The sequence below is a fragment of the Meles meles genome, chromosome 1 (genome assembly GCF_922984935.1).
Source record: "Meles meles chromosome 1, mMelMel3.1 paternal haplotype, whole genome shotgun sequence".
Taxonomy (NCBI): Eukaryota; Metazoa; Chordata; class Mammalia; order Carnivora; family Mustelidae; genus Meles; species Meles meles.
The window spans coordinates 136829230-136846000 of NC_060066.1; the positions used below are offsets into that span (position 1 = coordinate 136829230).

A 16771-nucleotide genomic window follows, 5' to 3' on the forward strand; every position below is an offset into this window, starting at 1 on the left:
AATATAAAGCTAATAACTATATGACATTGGATGTTGCCTAAGCCAATATATTAGGATGGGTTTTGAGAAAAGGGCTTAAAGCTGCTCTACAGCAAATTAAAGTTATCTAATGGCATTTCTCAGTTAATCCTGCTACAGATTTATGTAGCAAGTTTCCATCGGTAGGAGTAACTATGAACCCAGTAAGACCAGAGATTTGCTCACCATCTACCTAGGCCAAGGCAGGGAACCCAAAAGCATGTTAACTGAATGATTGGAAATCATCGTCTGGCCTCTGGTGTATTATGTCAAAGATATTCTGTCATCACAGGGAAGGATGGACTAGAAGTCGTTTTTTTTTCTTATGTTAGTCACCATACAGTACATCATTAGTTTTTGATGTAGTGTTCCATAATTCATTGTTTGCATATAACACCCAGTGCTCCGTGCAATATGTGCCTTCCTTAATGCCTATCACCAGGCTCACCCATTCCCCTCCCCTCTGAAACCCTTAGTTTGTTTCCCAGAGTTTCTCATGGTTTGTCTCCCCTGGCTTTTATTATTTTCTTCACAAAGATCTGTAAATCTAGATGGTAGAAACAGATTTAAGGACAGAGCAGATTATATCCAGCAGGAACCAAGGATAAGAACCACATGTGTATGACTGTGGCTGGAGGTTTCTGCCTCTCAAATAGTTGACTGAGTATCCTTGGCTTTAAGTAGACAGATCTCTTATGTAACAGAAGAGAGGCACGAAATCGATCCACACATATGGCTATCCATACATTTTTTAGAAAGGTGCCAATGTAATTCATTGGCTTTAGTCTTTCAGCAAATGGTGCTGGAACTATTGGATATGCAATGCAAAAGAAAAAATGAATCCTGATCCTTATCTCAACCATGTACACACTGATCAATCTAAAATGGATCATAGGTCCAAATGGAAGAGCTAAAGTGTAAAGCTCCTGTAAGATAACAGAGGAAATTCATTGTGTCCTTGGATTAGCAAAGCTGTTTTAGGACACAAAAAGCATAAGAAAAAATTTTGATAAAATTTTAAATTTTGCTCTTCAAAAGACACCATTAAGAAAGTGAAAAGGCAAACCATAGACTGGAAGAAAATATCTGCTAAACATTTATCTGATAAAGGATTTATATCTAGACTATATAAAGAACTCTTACAACTCAATGAGAAGACAGACAAGATTTGAACAGACAATATACCAGAGAAGATCTGCAAATGACAAATAACTACAAGATGTTTAAAGCATTAGTCATTAGGGAAATGTAAATTTAAACCACAATAAGACAATACCACGTACTGTCTAAAATGGTTACAATTTAAAAAGAATGATAATACTGGGGCACCTGGAGGCTTAGTTTGTTAAATGCCTGACTCTTCATTTCAGCTTGGGTCTTGATCTCAGGGTCATGAGTTCAGACTCCATGTTGGGCTCCGCACTGGGTGTGGAGCCTACTTAAAAAAAAAAACCAAAAATGATAATACTAAGATTTGGCAGCTTATGGAGAAACTGGAGCTGGTGAGAATGTAAAATGGTACAGCCACTTTGGAAGAGTTTGACAGTTTCTTTAAAATAAACATACTTACTGTATGACCCAGTAATTCCTCTCCTAGAGAAATGAAAACACATGTCCACACAGACTTACATACAGATGTTTACATTATTCATAACAGCCAGAAACTAGAAACAAGTGATACATCCATTCATTCCTTTTTATTGCTGAGTAGCATTTGTTGTATGGACATTCCACATTTTATCCATTCACCAACTGGTCCATGGGTTGGTGAATGGATAAAATGTGGAATGTCCATATAACAAATGCTACTCAGCAGTAAAAAAGAATGAGCTGATAACCTGCAACAATATGGAGTAGTCTCAAAAACATGGTACTTAATGAAAGAAACCAGACATAAAGTCTGCATTGTATGATTCCATTTATATCAAGTTTCTAGAAAAGGCAACACAAAGCAAAGAGGTACTAGGTAGTTTTCTAGGGGGGTGGAAATGTTCTAAAACTGGTGGTGATGGATGTATAACTTGTATAGGCTTACTATTGTATATGAAACTGCAGCTACAATAGGTGCTTCATGACACACAAATTATACATCAGTAAAGCTGTAAAAACAAGGTTCTTTGAACACTCCTCCCCACAGTGGCTTGTGCACACGAATTTTATTCTACCATGTTTCAGTGAGTTTACTTGGTATTCCTTCTCCAAAGGTGCTTGAGGACAGGGCTCTGCCCTTTCCTTGTATAAAGCAGAGCCTGTATTTTTCTTTGGGGGCATTTTTAAAGTTCAGATAAAAGATGAATCTCATTTTGATCTGACTTTAAGCAACTAGATTTTCAGTCTATTGGCAACATTACCTTTGAAAACTGAAGTGACTGTTCTGTTTTCCTAGGTTTTCAACCAGATGAAGAAATGAGTGAAATCTTCAAGACTGAATTTCAAATGCGATTGCTATGGGGCAGCAAAGGTGCACAAGTGAGTCAGACAGAGAGATATGAGAAATTCAACCAGATTTTAACTGCCCTCTCACGTAAATTGGAACCACCTCCTGTAAAGCAGGCAGAGCTTTGATAACTCTCCAGAGAACCTTAGGATATTATTTGAAGCTTCTTCAGTTTCTTCTTTGGGAAGGCTTATCATTTGATAAAGTAATAATGTGCAAATCTGACAGTATACAAGCTTTTAGTATCCACAGGATATTAAACATGTAAATTGCACAGAGCACACTTATTTATGAATTGTTTAAAATTACTACTGATTTTAAAATGAAAATAATTTATTGTGAAGGTAACTATTGCTAATGTTGATCAGCAAATTTAAGAGAAGATGATGTTGGCTGGTTGCCTTCTTTTTCTTGACCATTTTAGTTTAAATTCCTTGTCAGATAAGTGTAAATAGAAAAGAGTTGAAAAGCATGAAACATTATGGAAGGTATCAGTTGTATGATATTCTTTAAATATGAAAAATGTAAATAGTCACATGAAAATATACTTTTTGTGAAATAACTGTATCTGGTCTCTTTATTATTGAATAACTCATCATAGTACAATAATTATACCTCCTACCTTCCTGGGGTATCCTCCTCCCTGGATACTATATCCTAATAATAAACCAAAATTAATGAGAGTGATATGGAAAAATGTAAGGTTTGTGGCATGGGAGACAGAGTGAATAGTGATACAAGGTAGACCTGGCTCCAGAAGACCTAGGTTCAAAGTGAAGCTGTGGTGCCTGCTAGCAGCTGGACTTTGGCCAAGTCCAAACTCATCATTCCGAGTGCAGCACAGCACCTAGTACAGAGGGAATACCCAGATGCTAGTATACTTCATGACAGCACTTTGTGCATTTGAAAATAACCAACTGCTGAGCTTCCAGTTCTAGGTGGTGATGTAGGAAAACCCTGAACTCACTTGTTCCCATATACACCAAATCAATACCTATTTATAAAGCACTTCCTCCTAAAGAAGTGAGGGCTGACTGGATAGCTTCTGTACAACGAAAGACAAAAGCTAGACCACACACAAAACAGCAAGAGGGATGGTGACAGTAACAAAGGGAACGCCTACTCCCAAAGCTGCAAACTGAGGGGGGAGGGATACTACTGAAGGACCACAAGCAGATCTGTTTGCCCTGGGGTAGAGAAAAGCCGTGGTTTAAAAGGGCAACTAGAACGTAAAGGAAACAACCCTAAAGCCCTGCAAAATAGTGGGGGAGCTGCTGGAACTCTAGAGGGTCAGGAGGACTGGTGAACACCATGGTTTGTTTCCCCCCTCACCTTGACAAGAGCAAGATAGAGCATGGTCTTGGCACCATTTGCTGGCCTGCCACCTCAGTGAGCCCCAGGCCTCCAGCCCACACCAGGCCCAAATGCCCTGGCGTGCAGAAAAAAAGCCATAGTTTAAAAAGGCAACTAGAATGTAAAAGATCCAGCCCTCGAACTCCATCGAAAGGCAGAGAGCTGCTGCAATGCTCTCTGTTCAGAGGGGCTGGTGACACTGTTTGCATTCTCCTTCCACTTTTATAGCATGGAAAAGAGCAGTCCACTGCTTCCACAAGCCCCTGGTTCCTAGCCCACACCAGCCCAAGCCACCCCACCAGAGTGGCCTCAGTGTGCCACATACTGGACACCCCTGGTCAGCACCCATATAGCTTCAGCTGTCTCAGCAAGGTGACAGAGGCACAAAGCACCCTAGAGCAGTCCAGGCCCATGCCACTTTGGCTCCAAACAACTTGCTAGGGCAGGACGTCCTGGCTCATGACCTTTATGGCTCAGGGTGCCCCCCTCTATGAAATGACTTGGGACACTGGACCCCACTCTAGCTCAGTCACCCCACCAACGCACCTCCTATGCAGAACACCCTAGGACACCTAAGTTTACACCACTTCAGTTTCAGCTGCCCTGCCAGGTGCCCTCTGCACAGAAAACACTGGGACCACCCTGGGCCACCCACGTCAGCTCTGGCCATGGCACCAGGGCAGCCCTAGCAAAGGACCCCTCGCCCTTCCCAGCCACAGCTCCAGCCAACTAAGATCACCAGGAGCACACAGTTTACACAGGGAACGACCAAACACAAGACCATTTCTTCAAATTTAGGAGAAACAGCTCTTCTACCTAATTCATAGAAACAAAAATAGTCAACCAAAATGAGAGAGGAAGATTTAGGAGAAACAGCCCTTCTACCTAATTCATAGAAACAAAAATAGTCAACCAAAATGAGAGAGGAAGATGTTCCAAACAAAAGAACAAGGCAAAACCTTGGAAAAAGAACTAAATAAAAAAGAGCTAAGAAATATGCCTCACAAAGAGTTCAAAATATGGTCAAAAGATGCTCACTGGGGGCGCCTGGGTGGCTCAGTGGGTTAAAGCCTCTGCCTTCGGCTCAGGTCATGATCTCAGGGTCCTGGGATCGAGCCCCACATCGGGCTCTCTGCTCCGCGGGGAGCCTGCTTCCTCCTCTCTCTCTGCCTGCCTCTCTGCCTAGTTGTGATTTCTCTCTGTCAAATAAATAAAATATTAAAAAAAAAAAAAAAAAAGATGCTCACTGGACTGGATAGAAAAGTGGATGAATTCAGTGAGGATTTTAACCAAGAGACAAATATTTAAAAAGAACCAGCGGTGAAGAATACAATAAATGAAATCGAAAAATACACTAGAGGCAATCAACAAGTGATTAGAGAATGCAAAAGAATGGATCAGCAATCTGGAAGGCAGGTAGTGGGAAAACACCCAAGCTGAACAGCAAAAGTAAGGAAAAAAAAGAAAAAAGGGAGAAAAAATCAGGTTAGGTTAAGGGATCTCTTGGACAACATAAAGTAAATAAATATTCTCAGTATAAGAGTCCCAGAGGAGAAGAGAGAAAGGGAAAAAACACTTAAAATAACTGAAAACCTCCCTAACCTGGGGAAGGATATATACATCCAAGCCCAGGAAGCAAAGAAACCTCTAAACAAGATAGACCCAAGAAGGTCCATATCATGACACACAATAACATTTTTGTTCTTGTGAGAACAAAGATTAAAGATAGGTAATTCTACAAAGAGTGAGAAGCAACTAGTAACATACAAGGGAAACCCCATAAGCCCATCAGTTGATTTCTCATCAGAAATTTTGCAGGCCAGAGAGGGGTGGCAGTATACATTGAAACTGCTGAAGGGAAAAAAGCTACAACCAGGAATACTCTGCCCAGCAAGGTTATCATTTAGAATCGAAGGACAAAGAGTTTCCCAAACAAAAGTTAAAGGAGTTCACCACCACTAAACCAGCCTTACAAAAAATGTTAAAGAGACTTCTTTAAGTGGTAAAGAAAAGACTATACTGAGAAGAAAATTATGAAAAGAAAAAACTGACATAAGCAATAGCAAACATACAGTAAGGCAGTAATCACAAAGCTAGCATGAAGGTTAAAAGACAAAAGTAGTAAAACCAATTATATTTAAACAATAAAGGGGGACTCACAAAAACGTAACAACATATACATAAAACATGTGAGGAGATGAGTAAAAATGAAGTTCTCATAATGTGTTCAAATTTAAGTGGTCATAAATATATGAAGGCTAGGGGTGCCTGGGTGGCTCAGTGGGTTAAAGCCTCCGCCCTCGGGTCAGGTCATGATCCCAGGGTCCTGGGATTGAGCCCTGCATTGGGCTCTCTGTTCAGCAGGGAGCCTGCTCCCCACTCTCTCTGCCTGCCTCCTCTGCCCATTTGTGATCTCTGTCAAATAAATAAAATCTTTAAATATATATATATATATAAATATATATATATATTTATATATATATATATGAATATATGAAGGCTATATACTTAGGATGTTACATACAAATCTCATGGAAACCACAAACCAAAAACCCATGATACGCACACAAAAAAGTGAAAGCCAAGAATGATACTAAAGAAAGTCATCACAAGAGAGCAAGAAAACTATAAAAATTAGAAAATAACAAAATGGCATTATGTACATACCTATCAATAATTACTTTAAATGTAAATGGTCTAAATGCTCCAATCAAAATAATTTATTGTTACATTTTCCTCTAGCTGGTTAAGTACGAGTTTTCCAGACTTACTTTCTAGGCTTCTGACTTCACAAAGGAGACACTTTCTAGTTTATCAGGACCCCTCTCATTTTTTTCCTATTATAGAAAATTTGGAATACAAGATTTTAAAATAAAATAATAAATTTTAATCACTCTGCCACAAACTGCAAACACTTACCAATTTGCTTTTTCTTCCTTTTTTCTTCCTGTCTTCTAAATAATTTGGGGATCATATGGAATATCCAACTTTCCCCAAGTTACAAAAATTTCTCCATTTATTTAATAAATAGCCTTTGAAAAAATACAATTTATTGGTTACATAAGTTATACTATACATAAGTGATACTATAACCACTTTCCTTCCATCTTAAATATGCCATCTTAATATTCCATTTAAAATATGTTCTAATATACTAGAATGAAGTATGAGCCTCTCATTATGGTCCATTTATTACAAGGGAAATATTAGTTTTGAATCCTGGTTCTCTGTATTTCCATTAATGTGACCTAGGATAGTAAGGTCCTCTCCCATTTTTTTTAAAAGGACCTATCACATTACTATTTTTTATTTGCTTAAAAAAACAAAACAAAACAAAAATAACCAAACCAAAAGTACAATTCTACTTCTGGCAATATGGTGGTTTAGGTACTCTTGGAAAACCCTTTCATTATAACTAAATAAATAAATTTTAATAAACTTACCTTTTAATGAACTGTTAAACTTGACAGAATGAAAGGGAAATCCCCAAGAAATAATCCTTCCCATCCCACGTCACCTACCAAAAGGATCAGCAAATAGAAACTCTGTAAGAGAACTTAAAAACCTTAGGATGGCCCCGTAAGGCAAATACTAACATCACCTCAGGAAGGGTGGCCCCCTAAGGCAAATACTAACATCACCTCAGGGAGGTGTCTTAGGTGAGCCAAACATGAAATATCTCTATTAAGTAGGGATCCTTAAAGGGTCCCTGATGTTAGGCTGGGGAAAAAAAAATCCATCTGCCTAGCAAAGAGAGGTTACCAAGAAATAGGCCTTTCTTTTATGCATAGCTACAAAAAAAGAATTGTAATGAGAATGGCCTTTGGTGAGGATTTGCAACTATAAGCCTATTCTCAAATCTAGAGTAAAAACCCAAAACTAAACTGATTTACAATGGTCCTAGGTTGCTGGCATCCCTGGGGCCTAGCAGATAAATCCATCCTCTCAGGAGGAAAGCTTCTAGTAGTCGTACAAAATAAATTTTTTTTTTTTTAAAGATTTTATTTATTTACTTGACAGATAGAGATCACAAATAGGGAGAGAGGCAGGCAGAGAGAGAGAGAGAGGAGGAAGCAGGCTCCCTGCCAAGCAGAGAGCTCGACGCGGGGCTCGATCCCAGGACCCTGGGATCATGACCTGAGCGAAAGGCAGAGGCTTTAACCCACTGAGCCACCCAGGCGCCCCCAAAATAAATTTAAAAACGAAGAAAGTAATGTTTAAAACTAATAAATCAAGCAAAAGCAATGTTAGCATAAACAAAATGTTGGGGAAAGATTTAGAACCCCAATACCTTCAGATACTAGAATTATAACATTTTAAATGCAACACAATCATATACAGTTGTGTATAAAGAGAAAATGAACCCAAACAGGAAATGAGTATTAAAAAATACACTGGGGGGCACCTGGGTGGCTCAGTGGGTTAAAGCCTCTCCCTTCGGCTCAGGTCATGATCCCAGGGTCCTGGGATCGAGCCCCACATCGGGCTCTCTGCTCCACGGGGAGCCTGCTTCCTCCTCTCTCTCTGCCTGCCTCTCTGCCTAGTTGTGATTTCTGTCAAATAAAATATTAAAAAAAAAAAAAGATCAGTCTACATTAAAACAAACTTCTATTCATTAAAGGGTATCATATTACAAATGTTGCCTCCAACATTGGCTATGCCTGTTCCCTGCCACCTAATATTCACACCCTTCCGTTGTCCCCTTCTACACTGCACCAGGTTTGTTTTGCATCACCAAGTACATATGGCAGAAGTCATGGTATATTATGTCTGAGATTAGATTATAAAAACTACACCTCTGTCTTGAGTTTCTTCTCTTGTGGATACCTCACTGAGGGAAGCAAGATGCCATGTTCTGAGCATCCCTATGAAGATGTCCACATGACAAAGGCCTGAGACCTGCCAAAAATCATGTGAATGATCTTGCAAGTGGACCCCCCAGGTCCAAGCCTCGAGATGATTGCAACCTTGACCAATACCTTGACTGCAACCTCCTTAGAAACTAAGCCAGTCACCAGTTATGCTACATAGCAAGATAATTAGCACCCTTAATGCGTAAAGAATTCCCATGCATATAGAAAGACAATCAACAACAAAAAAAGGGCAAAAGATATAAATCGGTTTTTCACAGAAAAGGAAACACAAAAGATTTTCATTTTGGTTTTTTTTTTTAATATTCACAAAAGATTTTCAATTTCATCAATACACAGGGAAAGCAAATAAAACTACAATGAAAGGCCATTTTCGTTCACTGAACTGACAAAAATTGAAAAGACTTAACTCCTAAGTGTTGGCCAGGTTATGGAATGTAAGTAACTCATACACAAGTTGTAGGTGTGTAAAACTATTACAATCACTCTGAAGGAAAAGGTGGCATTTTTTAAAAACTGAAGATAAATATAACCCACAAACTAGCAACACAGAACTTTTGTTATCAGTAAACATGCATATGGATGTACATAGCAACACAAGAATCAGGAAAAAGCACACATATCCATCAAGAGGAAGATGGGTATGTTGTGTATTTATGTAATGGGATACTATACATACTAAAATGAACTATACATAAACATGGATAAATCTTAAGAGCGTTGTGTGAAAAAGCAAGTCTAAGAAGATACCATGCAGTATTCAAAATATTTAAAAGTGGAATGTTAATAATATAGAAATCACATGAACCAATAAGCTCATACACATCAATGTACAACTCTGGTAAAATAATCCTTTATCCTTTAAATAAACTACACAATAAAACTTAAATCTAAAGTGATGAAAGTAGCACATTGAGCAACCACTAATAATTTCCAAATCATTTTGAACAGCTGGGCTGATATAATTTTTTGTTTAACATGACTCTTGCCAGCTAAATGATATCCTATTTGATAAAAGGCTGCAAACTCTTCCAGTGACATCCCCCATTCAACTGATAGTCATTAATTTACTAATGTGCTGTTTGGCACCTAAAGAGAAGGGACATGCTACTGATCCACATCTTACCTCATTGGACAGGATAGTGCCATTGGGGTGCTGACTATATGCCAAGAGCCAGTGGTAGGAGCTCGCAGCTAGAGGAAAGAATGGGGAGTGGGGGAGTACTGGTTGGATGGGGATTGATGATCTGGGATGAACTGGGAACTTGTATGTTAGGTCTGTCTCATTCCACACCCAAACTGGTTCCCATATTGGCTAAACCAGAAAGAACCAATGACTGGTCAGATGCCAGTTATGATTCAGGACAAAGAAAGAAGGGGATAGCAAAGAGAATATAAAACTAGACAAGTCTGCCAGAGCTTCTGCTGGCCCTGGGACAGAGCAGCTTGGTCAGGCTAGTGAGTGTAAACCAGTGGAGATGAAGAGGGCAGACAAACAAGATACTCCTATCTGGAGACCAGCCAAGGGAAGAGGGGGAAGAAAAGAGCAGGAGTTGTGCTATCACCTGGGGAGAGCGCTCTCTTTTGGACTTAAGAATCCTGGTACAGTTACTCTCCTCACATCTTTTCAGTGAACAAGGCAGGTCACCCTCCACCACAAAGGGCTATGTCCCTAACACTTAATGCCTACCCACACTCCCAATCTTCCCAGCTGCTACCAGAGCTTAGACACCTCCTCTCGAGCAGGATGAGCCATTTCTTTGTGAGGATGAACAGAAAAGCTCTTCTTCAGCTTGGCTGCCCAGGTTCCTCTTCCACTCAAGGGCTTACAAAGATTTCCCCAAACCTGAAATAATAGTAAATCTATAGCAATCCCTTCACCTTTGTCCTCATTGCTCAACCCTGAAATACATCACAAAGTATCATGTGTGGTTTCTGAGAAACCACGTGTACTGGAACTTGGTTTTACTAGTTTCTGGAATTACCATTTACCAATTGGTATGGAAATATTTCAGTATTAATATTAACCATGGTTCTATCAGTGTGCACTAGCTCAATATCAGGCCTGCACATATAGAGTATGACAACTTCTTTACTCAGAAACATGGAATGCTAATCAGGTTTAGGGAAAAATACTCTTGTGGTAACATCTAGAGAAACTGAGAAAATAAAAACTAAGAAATTCAGGATAGTGGTTATCCTTCATGGAAAGGAAATGGTAATTTTCTATTTAAATTGGGTGATACACTTACATTTATTCTGTATGATTCATAACATACACATATTTTCCACAAGAAATTTTTCTCAGGGTTGACATTCTGGGTTTACCATATCAGCTCGCTGCAAGCTCCCATTTTCTCCGATAATGCTATCACCATCTTACAAAAATGAGTAAGAAATCCTGGTAAGTCCTGAAATTGTGCTAAAATAAATACATTTATCTTGAGTTTCCCAACTGTATCTAAAGAAAGGAATGAGGCTAATTTGATGTGTCTTTTTCTTAGGATCTAGGTCAGTTGCCCATTACATTTTCTTCTAAATGTTGACAAAATTGCCCAGTACTTTTAAGACTTGCCAAACTTCCCAGAGTTTACTATTCACATTTTATATTTTCCCACCCCTAATCTTTTGGCATCTCTTAAATTTCCAATAGTTTCTTACACTAACTATACTTGAGAATATATTTGGCCCCAGGTTTATGAGTTCATTGAAAGAGGTTTGGTGTTTCTTTAGTATTTTTTCATCTAAATGAATACCTTCTCACAAAGAAAATCTATCCTTTTCAACAAGTCTGGAGATGCTTTCTCTCTTGTTAATATTGTTATAAGGATGTTATCTTTCCCTAGTAAGTAGGATTTGACTTCCTTGATCTCAATTCAGATAGTTTAAAAGCCCTTCTCCTTGTTTTGAGTTTTTGTTGTTGATACCGTTTTCCTGCTATTTTGTATGTGTCCATACTTCCAAGCTTGGCATGGATCTCTAAATTCTAATCACAACAATTACAACCGGTTATTGTTCAGGATCAACCCAGAGTTTTAGTATTTTCTGGGGTTTCTAGAAAAGTTGATAGTCATGGTTTCATATTTCCCCTTTTAAAAAGCTGAGCTTTCTGAAATTAAGACTTCCTAAAATGTCAGATATGACACTACTGTGACAAACATTGCCTTCCCATGCTTTGAAATGCCAGGAAGATACAGGTGCTCTCTGACCAGGAATTCAAGGAGAAGCACAGTAAATGCTGACCAGCATGTGGATAGATCAATCTATGGTACAGTGACACTTTTTATGGATGCAGAGGATAAGATGGTGTAAAAGGAAAGTCTGTGCAACATAGCTATGGTAAAATAGAGATTAAAACATCCAAATTATTACTCAATTTAAAATTACTCTAAAGAAACAGTTTTTCTTACCTTCAGGAAAGCTTGAAAGAAACTAAAACTAGAATAAAATTTCCAAAACTGCTTTGCAAAAAATGTCACCCAACACACATACTTCCACTTCTGGAACTTGTCGTTTACTTTGTATCATCAGGAATTCAGTACAACGAAGAACAAAATCATTACATCTCCCCAGTTCACATAGGAAATAAGAGATAACACACTATACACCTTAAACTGACCATGAAAAGATTGTTTTATTCTGTGAAAATATTCTCAACAGAGAACACGATCTTAAACAAAGCATTTACCATTAAATCAACATGTGCACAAAAAGAGTAAAAATTACTGAAAAATTAAAGATTTCTTTTGGACAATTCACATGTTCAAAATTTAAGAATGATTTAAGAATGATTTAAACTGTGTAAGTACAAATGTCTGTCCTATTGTAATAACCCATGTACAGGTTGCACTATTCCACGTGAAGGACCTTGCCTCCTATGGAAGCAAATCCTGCTTTGAAAAAAACAAACAGTAGCTTGAAAAGAACAGTTAGTCCTTACAAGAAAGCCTTAAACTTTGCCCTCTGTGGCTGTCAGCCAAAAAAACACAAGCACTTCAGGCTTTGTACAGAGGACAAACACAGCCAGATCACATTTCCTCCTCACTGCTAACCTTTAAAATAAAAATAGCACTAGATTTTAAAACTACTTTATGTAGTCTGTCAGTACTGAATAATGTCACATTATATAAATAACCCTGTAAAGAGATTCAAAGTCTAAGCTATATAGTTTACTAGCCTCAAAGGTAATACACTATATATGTCAGCTGTGTAACAGGGGTGTACTTGATCTTATGAAGGCATTAACTTTCATACAATTGTCATTCAGCTTTAGTATAACTGGTAGTACGATTCAAATAACACTGGGGAAAAAAATTATTAAAGCAGTCACATAGCGTCTAAAATATTGCTTAAAATCCAATAATACACAGACCATTTCACGTTCTTTCTTCCCTCAAAACAGTTACGAACAAAATTAATGAAGCTTCTGTGGTACAAATACCAACCCCCCAACCCATGCCCATCTCCCTGTTAAACACCACTAAGAAATTCATTAAGATACAAGTCATTAACAGAATCACAAATGTGAGGCAGGACAACATGAGCAACAGGGGCACTAAGGACAATTATATTCACAAGTATAAACATACAGAAATTTCCATTTTACAAGTAAAAGTGCACATAGATCATTACAAAGTTTCACTAAATTTTATCTGGTTCAAACAAAAGCATCACTTGAAAACAGACTATTATTGTAATAATCAAATAAGAACATGGTCACCCCAAAATAAAACACAACGGGGGGGGGGTCCATAAAACTTCTCATAAAAACACTGAGTAAAGTAAAATGGACTTGAACATGTCTTTAGCTTGATGCATAAATTTGAAGATGCACCATCAAACATGGTAGAGCTCTAAAAGCCACCTACCAAGGCTACGTCGGCATCCGCAGCAGCGCTGCCGAGTTAAAGGAGGTCGCACTGAGCTGACACATAAAGCCCTTTGTGGGATACTGTAGTGGTAGTGTTGGCAATCAACAGATTTAGGCACTCTAGTTTAAGGCAGCATTTGAATGGAAGCAGCTGACTTCTGACAACAGTCCTTTGTCTTGAGGTGGTGAGTATCTTGTGTTTATTATGCCAGGATTTCAGTGCTGACTATAGATTCTTCTCAGACTGAGGTGAAGATGTATTACGTTACAGAGTTCTTTCAACTGGGCTGTAGGCTAGAGCAGAGATGTTTTCTTTTTCTTATCATAAATACTTCAGGTTCACAAACTACTTCTTCATAATGCCAAAACTGGAATGTTTGCAGTTGGGAAGTTATAGCAGGGTATACGAATACTAGGATGGAAACATTAGTGCTGGAGATGTCTGACAAAGTGACTTGCACTACAAATGTAAAACAAAACAAAGACTTTGACAAGAACAAGGGATTATAAAGACATGCCTGAAAACTCTAGCCCAATCGCTCTAGACATGCAACAGGATGTTAAGCAAGCACAGAGGTGGCGCAGGCAGACACTGACAAATGGCAAGGGTTCTAATAGACAATGGGTCTAAAAGCCAATTAAAACAGAGCTGGGATAGATGGTCCTGTTGGGATAGCCAAATGTAAAACAAATTTCATGACAGCTCTACATTTTTTCTGACTTAAACATCAGTAAAAGAAATGGAAAAAAAGTTGGCCATTTTGGGCTTTTTTCCCTTTATGTGAATAACTGTGAATGAGGAGTTTAAGGACTGGTATTAACAATGATTCTTTAAAACAATGTATGGAAATGATAATGAAGTTAGTAAAAGAAAAAAAAAATGTCTGCATGCATTCATGCAACTTGCTTCTCTCACTCTCTGAGCCTGACAACTTAATACCCTCCCCCTAAAAGCAGCTGCATGTAACCTCCTTCAACATCTTGCCCATTTCCTCAGAAACCCTCTTCAGGAACCTGTAGTCCAGGAGGAAAAAGAAAAGAATAATTACTGAAGACCTTTGGTAAGACCAAAAGGGGTATTCAGTTTAAAGTGTCTGTCCCAAATGTCTAAAACCATTTTAATAGTCAGCTATGTGAAAACACCAGAAAAATCTGGATGTGAGCAAAATTAAGGACCAGTCTCTTAATTGCTTCTTCGCTTTACTTCCCCACATGACCAGCACTGCACAATCCTTAATTATACAGCATTTTCCAACAAATGCTTGTTAAAATTAATTGGAAAAAAAATGATCTTGATGATTGAGCTAAAATGAGGAAATGTCCTAGATAGTGGTACAGATAAAGTCCTATAACCCAGTTAGTCAAAAAAGGTTTTTCTTTTCAAAGTAAAAATCTGCCAGTACTTTCCTTCCATTCAAGATTTCCTCTCAGTTTACTTAGAATCTATTTTCCTATATATAATTGCTAAATCATCACAAAAGTGTATTTCCCCAAAAGACATTTTTTCAAGATGAAAAAATTTTTTCAAGATGAAAAAATGTAAGTGTTAATCTGGAAGGAAGCCTGTACATTATTGAAAATTATTAGTATACTAGATGAAAATATTTTCAGGTCTCAAAAAAACTCCATTTTATTCAAATAAGAGCAAGACCAGGTTGATTTCTTTTACAGGTCTCTTGATTAGCCTACAACTAAAAAAGATTTATGTTCAAGGTGTCTGTTTTCTTCCTTTAAGAAACCAAAGCTAAGAATAGGGAGAAAAACGAAAATGATTGAATTGATTTTTTCAACTGGCCAACTATTACTTTTCTTCCTGGAAACTGCAGCTACAAAAATTCAAACTCCTAGGCCAAACCACTCTTTTGGGAGTTAGCTTTCAGAGCAGTTTTACTTATTTGAATTCACTTATAGTCACTGTGTTTTCTGAAGCAAAGTGTGTGTTGGGGGAGGAGGGCTTCCTATATCTGGATTCCTGCCCAACAGATCAAATTCTATGACTTATAAGGCAGAAAAACACAAATCTTTCACAGAGACTTAAGCAGGACATAAAGCAAAAGGCTTTACACCAATAAAGCTTTACATCAATAAAGCTTCACACCAACGTCACTCAAATGGTAAAACATCACGAGAACAGTTTCTTGTGGTAATAATATTCACATCTTTAAGATCGAGCCTACACTCAGCTCACACAGTGAACAATGTACCTTGGATGCCTTTAAGTTTTCTTATTTTCCCACCCATTGAATGTGTTTTTGTTTTATGTTATCATTCCTATGTCATACACATCACAAAACTGCCTGGTTAGTTTAGATGTAAGTTACTGCACCTTTACTGTTTTTCTCTAGAGTTACATCTATGTATGATGTGGGAACGTAGCCTTCTTCACCATTCTGTCTCCGAGCTCTTGTCCATCCATCACCTTTGTCTTCCTCAATTATGTACAGAACTTCACCTTCTTTCATTGCCAGGGTACCTTCATTATGTCCTAAATGAGAGTTTTCATAGCACAAGCATAATTAATAACTTCAAATAAAAGTTACAAATATACAAAACAACATGAAAACCTACTAGATTTCAATGTACTTGGAACCAAGAGCCCACTAACTCTCATAAGCAACAGCTCTATGATGCTTTAGTTTAACCAACACTTTCACAAACATTATGTCACCGGAAATGCACAATAACCCTGGGAAGCTGGCATTGATACCACCCCCCCCCCCCAATGCAGCAGATGAAGTATCTTAGCTACATTACGTGTTTTTGACAGGATACTCTTATTTCACTACTTCAATTCCTTTCCCCCAATTTTTTTTTAAAATATTTTATTTATTTGACAGAAAAAGAGAAAGACAGAAAAAGGCAGCAAGAGAGGGAATACAAGCAATGGGGAGCGGAAAGGGAGAAGCAGACTTCCCACTGAGCAGGAAGCCTGATGTGGGGATTGATCCCAGCAACCCAGGGTCATGACCTGAGCCAAAGGCAGACGCTTGACAACTAAGCCACCCAGGTGCCCCTCCTTTCCCAAATTTGAGTGGTGTTGCTATCTAGAAAATTCATGAGGTGTGGATCAGGAAAATATTACTGGAGGGTGGGAAGAAAGAAGAAAAGAATATAGTTTGGAGAGGGAATAGAGAAAAACACACGTTCAACTCCGGTGATGGTGGAGGCAGAATAGTCATAGCCACAAAGCATGAACTTTCTTCAAAATCTCCTCAGACTCAG

The 16771-nt window shown here is 38.3% G+C and overlaps 2 protein-coding genes across 10 annotated transcripts in view; one reads left to right on the plus strand and one right to left on the minus strand.

Moving 5' to 3' along the window:
• BCAR3 (BCAR3 adaptor protein, NSP family member) overlaps nt 1-3018 on the plus strand; it is a 106992-nt gene extending 103974 nt beyond the window's left edge. For all 6 annotated transcript variants that reach the window (XM_046005713.1, XM_046005706.1, XM_046005720.1 and 3 more), the window contains one exon: nt 2405-3018. In XM_046005713.1, the coding sequence (XP_045861669.1) occupies nt 2405-2583 (179 nt within the window). In that variant the 3' untranslated portion in view covers nt 2584-3018. The remainder of the gene's footprint in view (nt 1-2404) is intronic.
• Nucleotides 3019-8957: 5939 nt separating this feature from the next.
• The window catches only part of FNBP1L (formin binding protein 1 like), a 110915-nt gene continuing 103101 nt past the window's right edge, over nt 8958-16771 (minus strand). For 3 of the 4 annotated variants that reach the window (XM_046004600.1, XM_046004591.1, XM_046004573.1), the window contains one exon: nt 8958-16034. In XM_046004600.1, coding sequence (XP_045860556.1) covers nt 15856-16034 — 179 coding nt within the window. In that variant the 3' untranslated portion in view covers nt 8958-15855. The remainder of the gene's footprint in view (nt 16035-16771) is intronic. The other variant, XM_046004582.1, reaches the window with a different exon arrangement.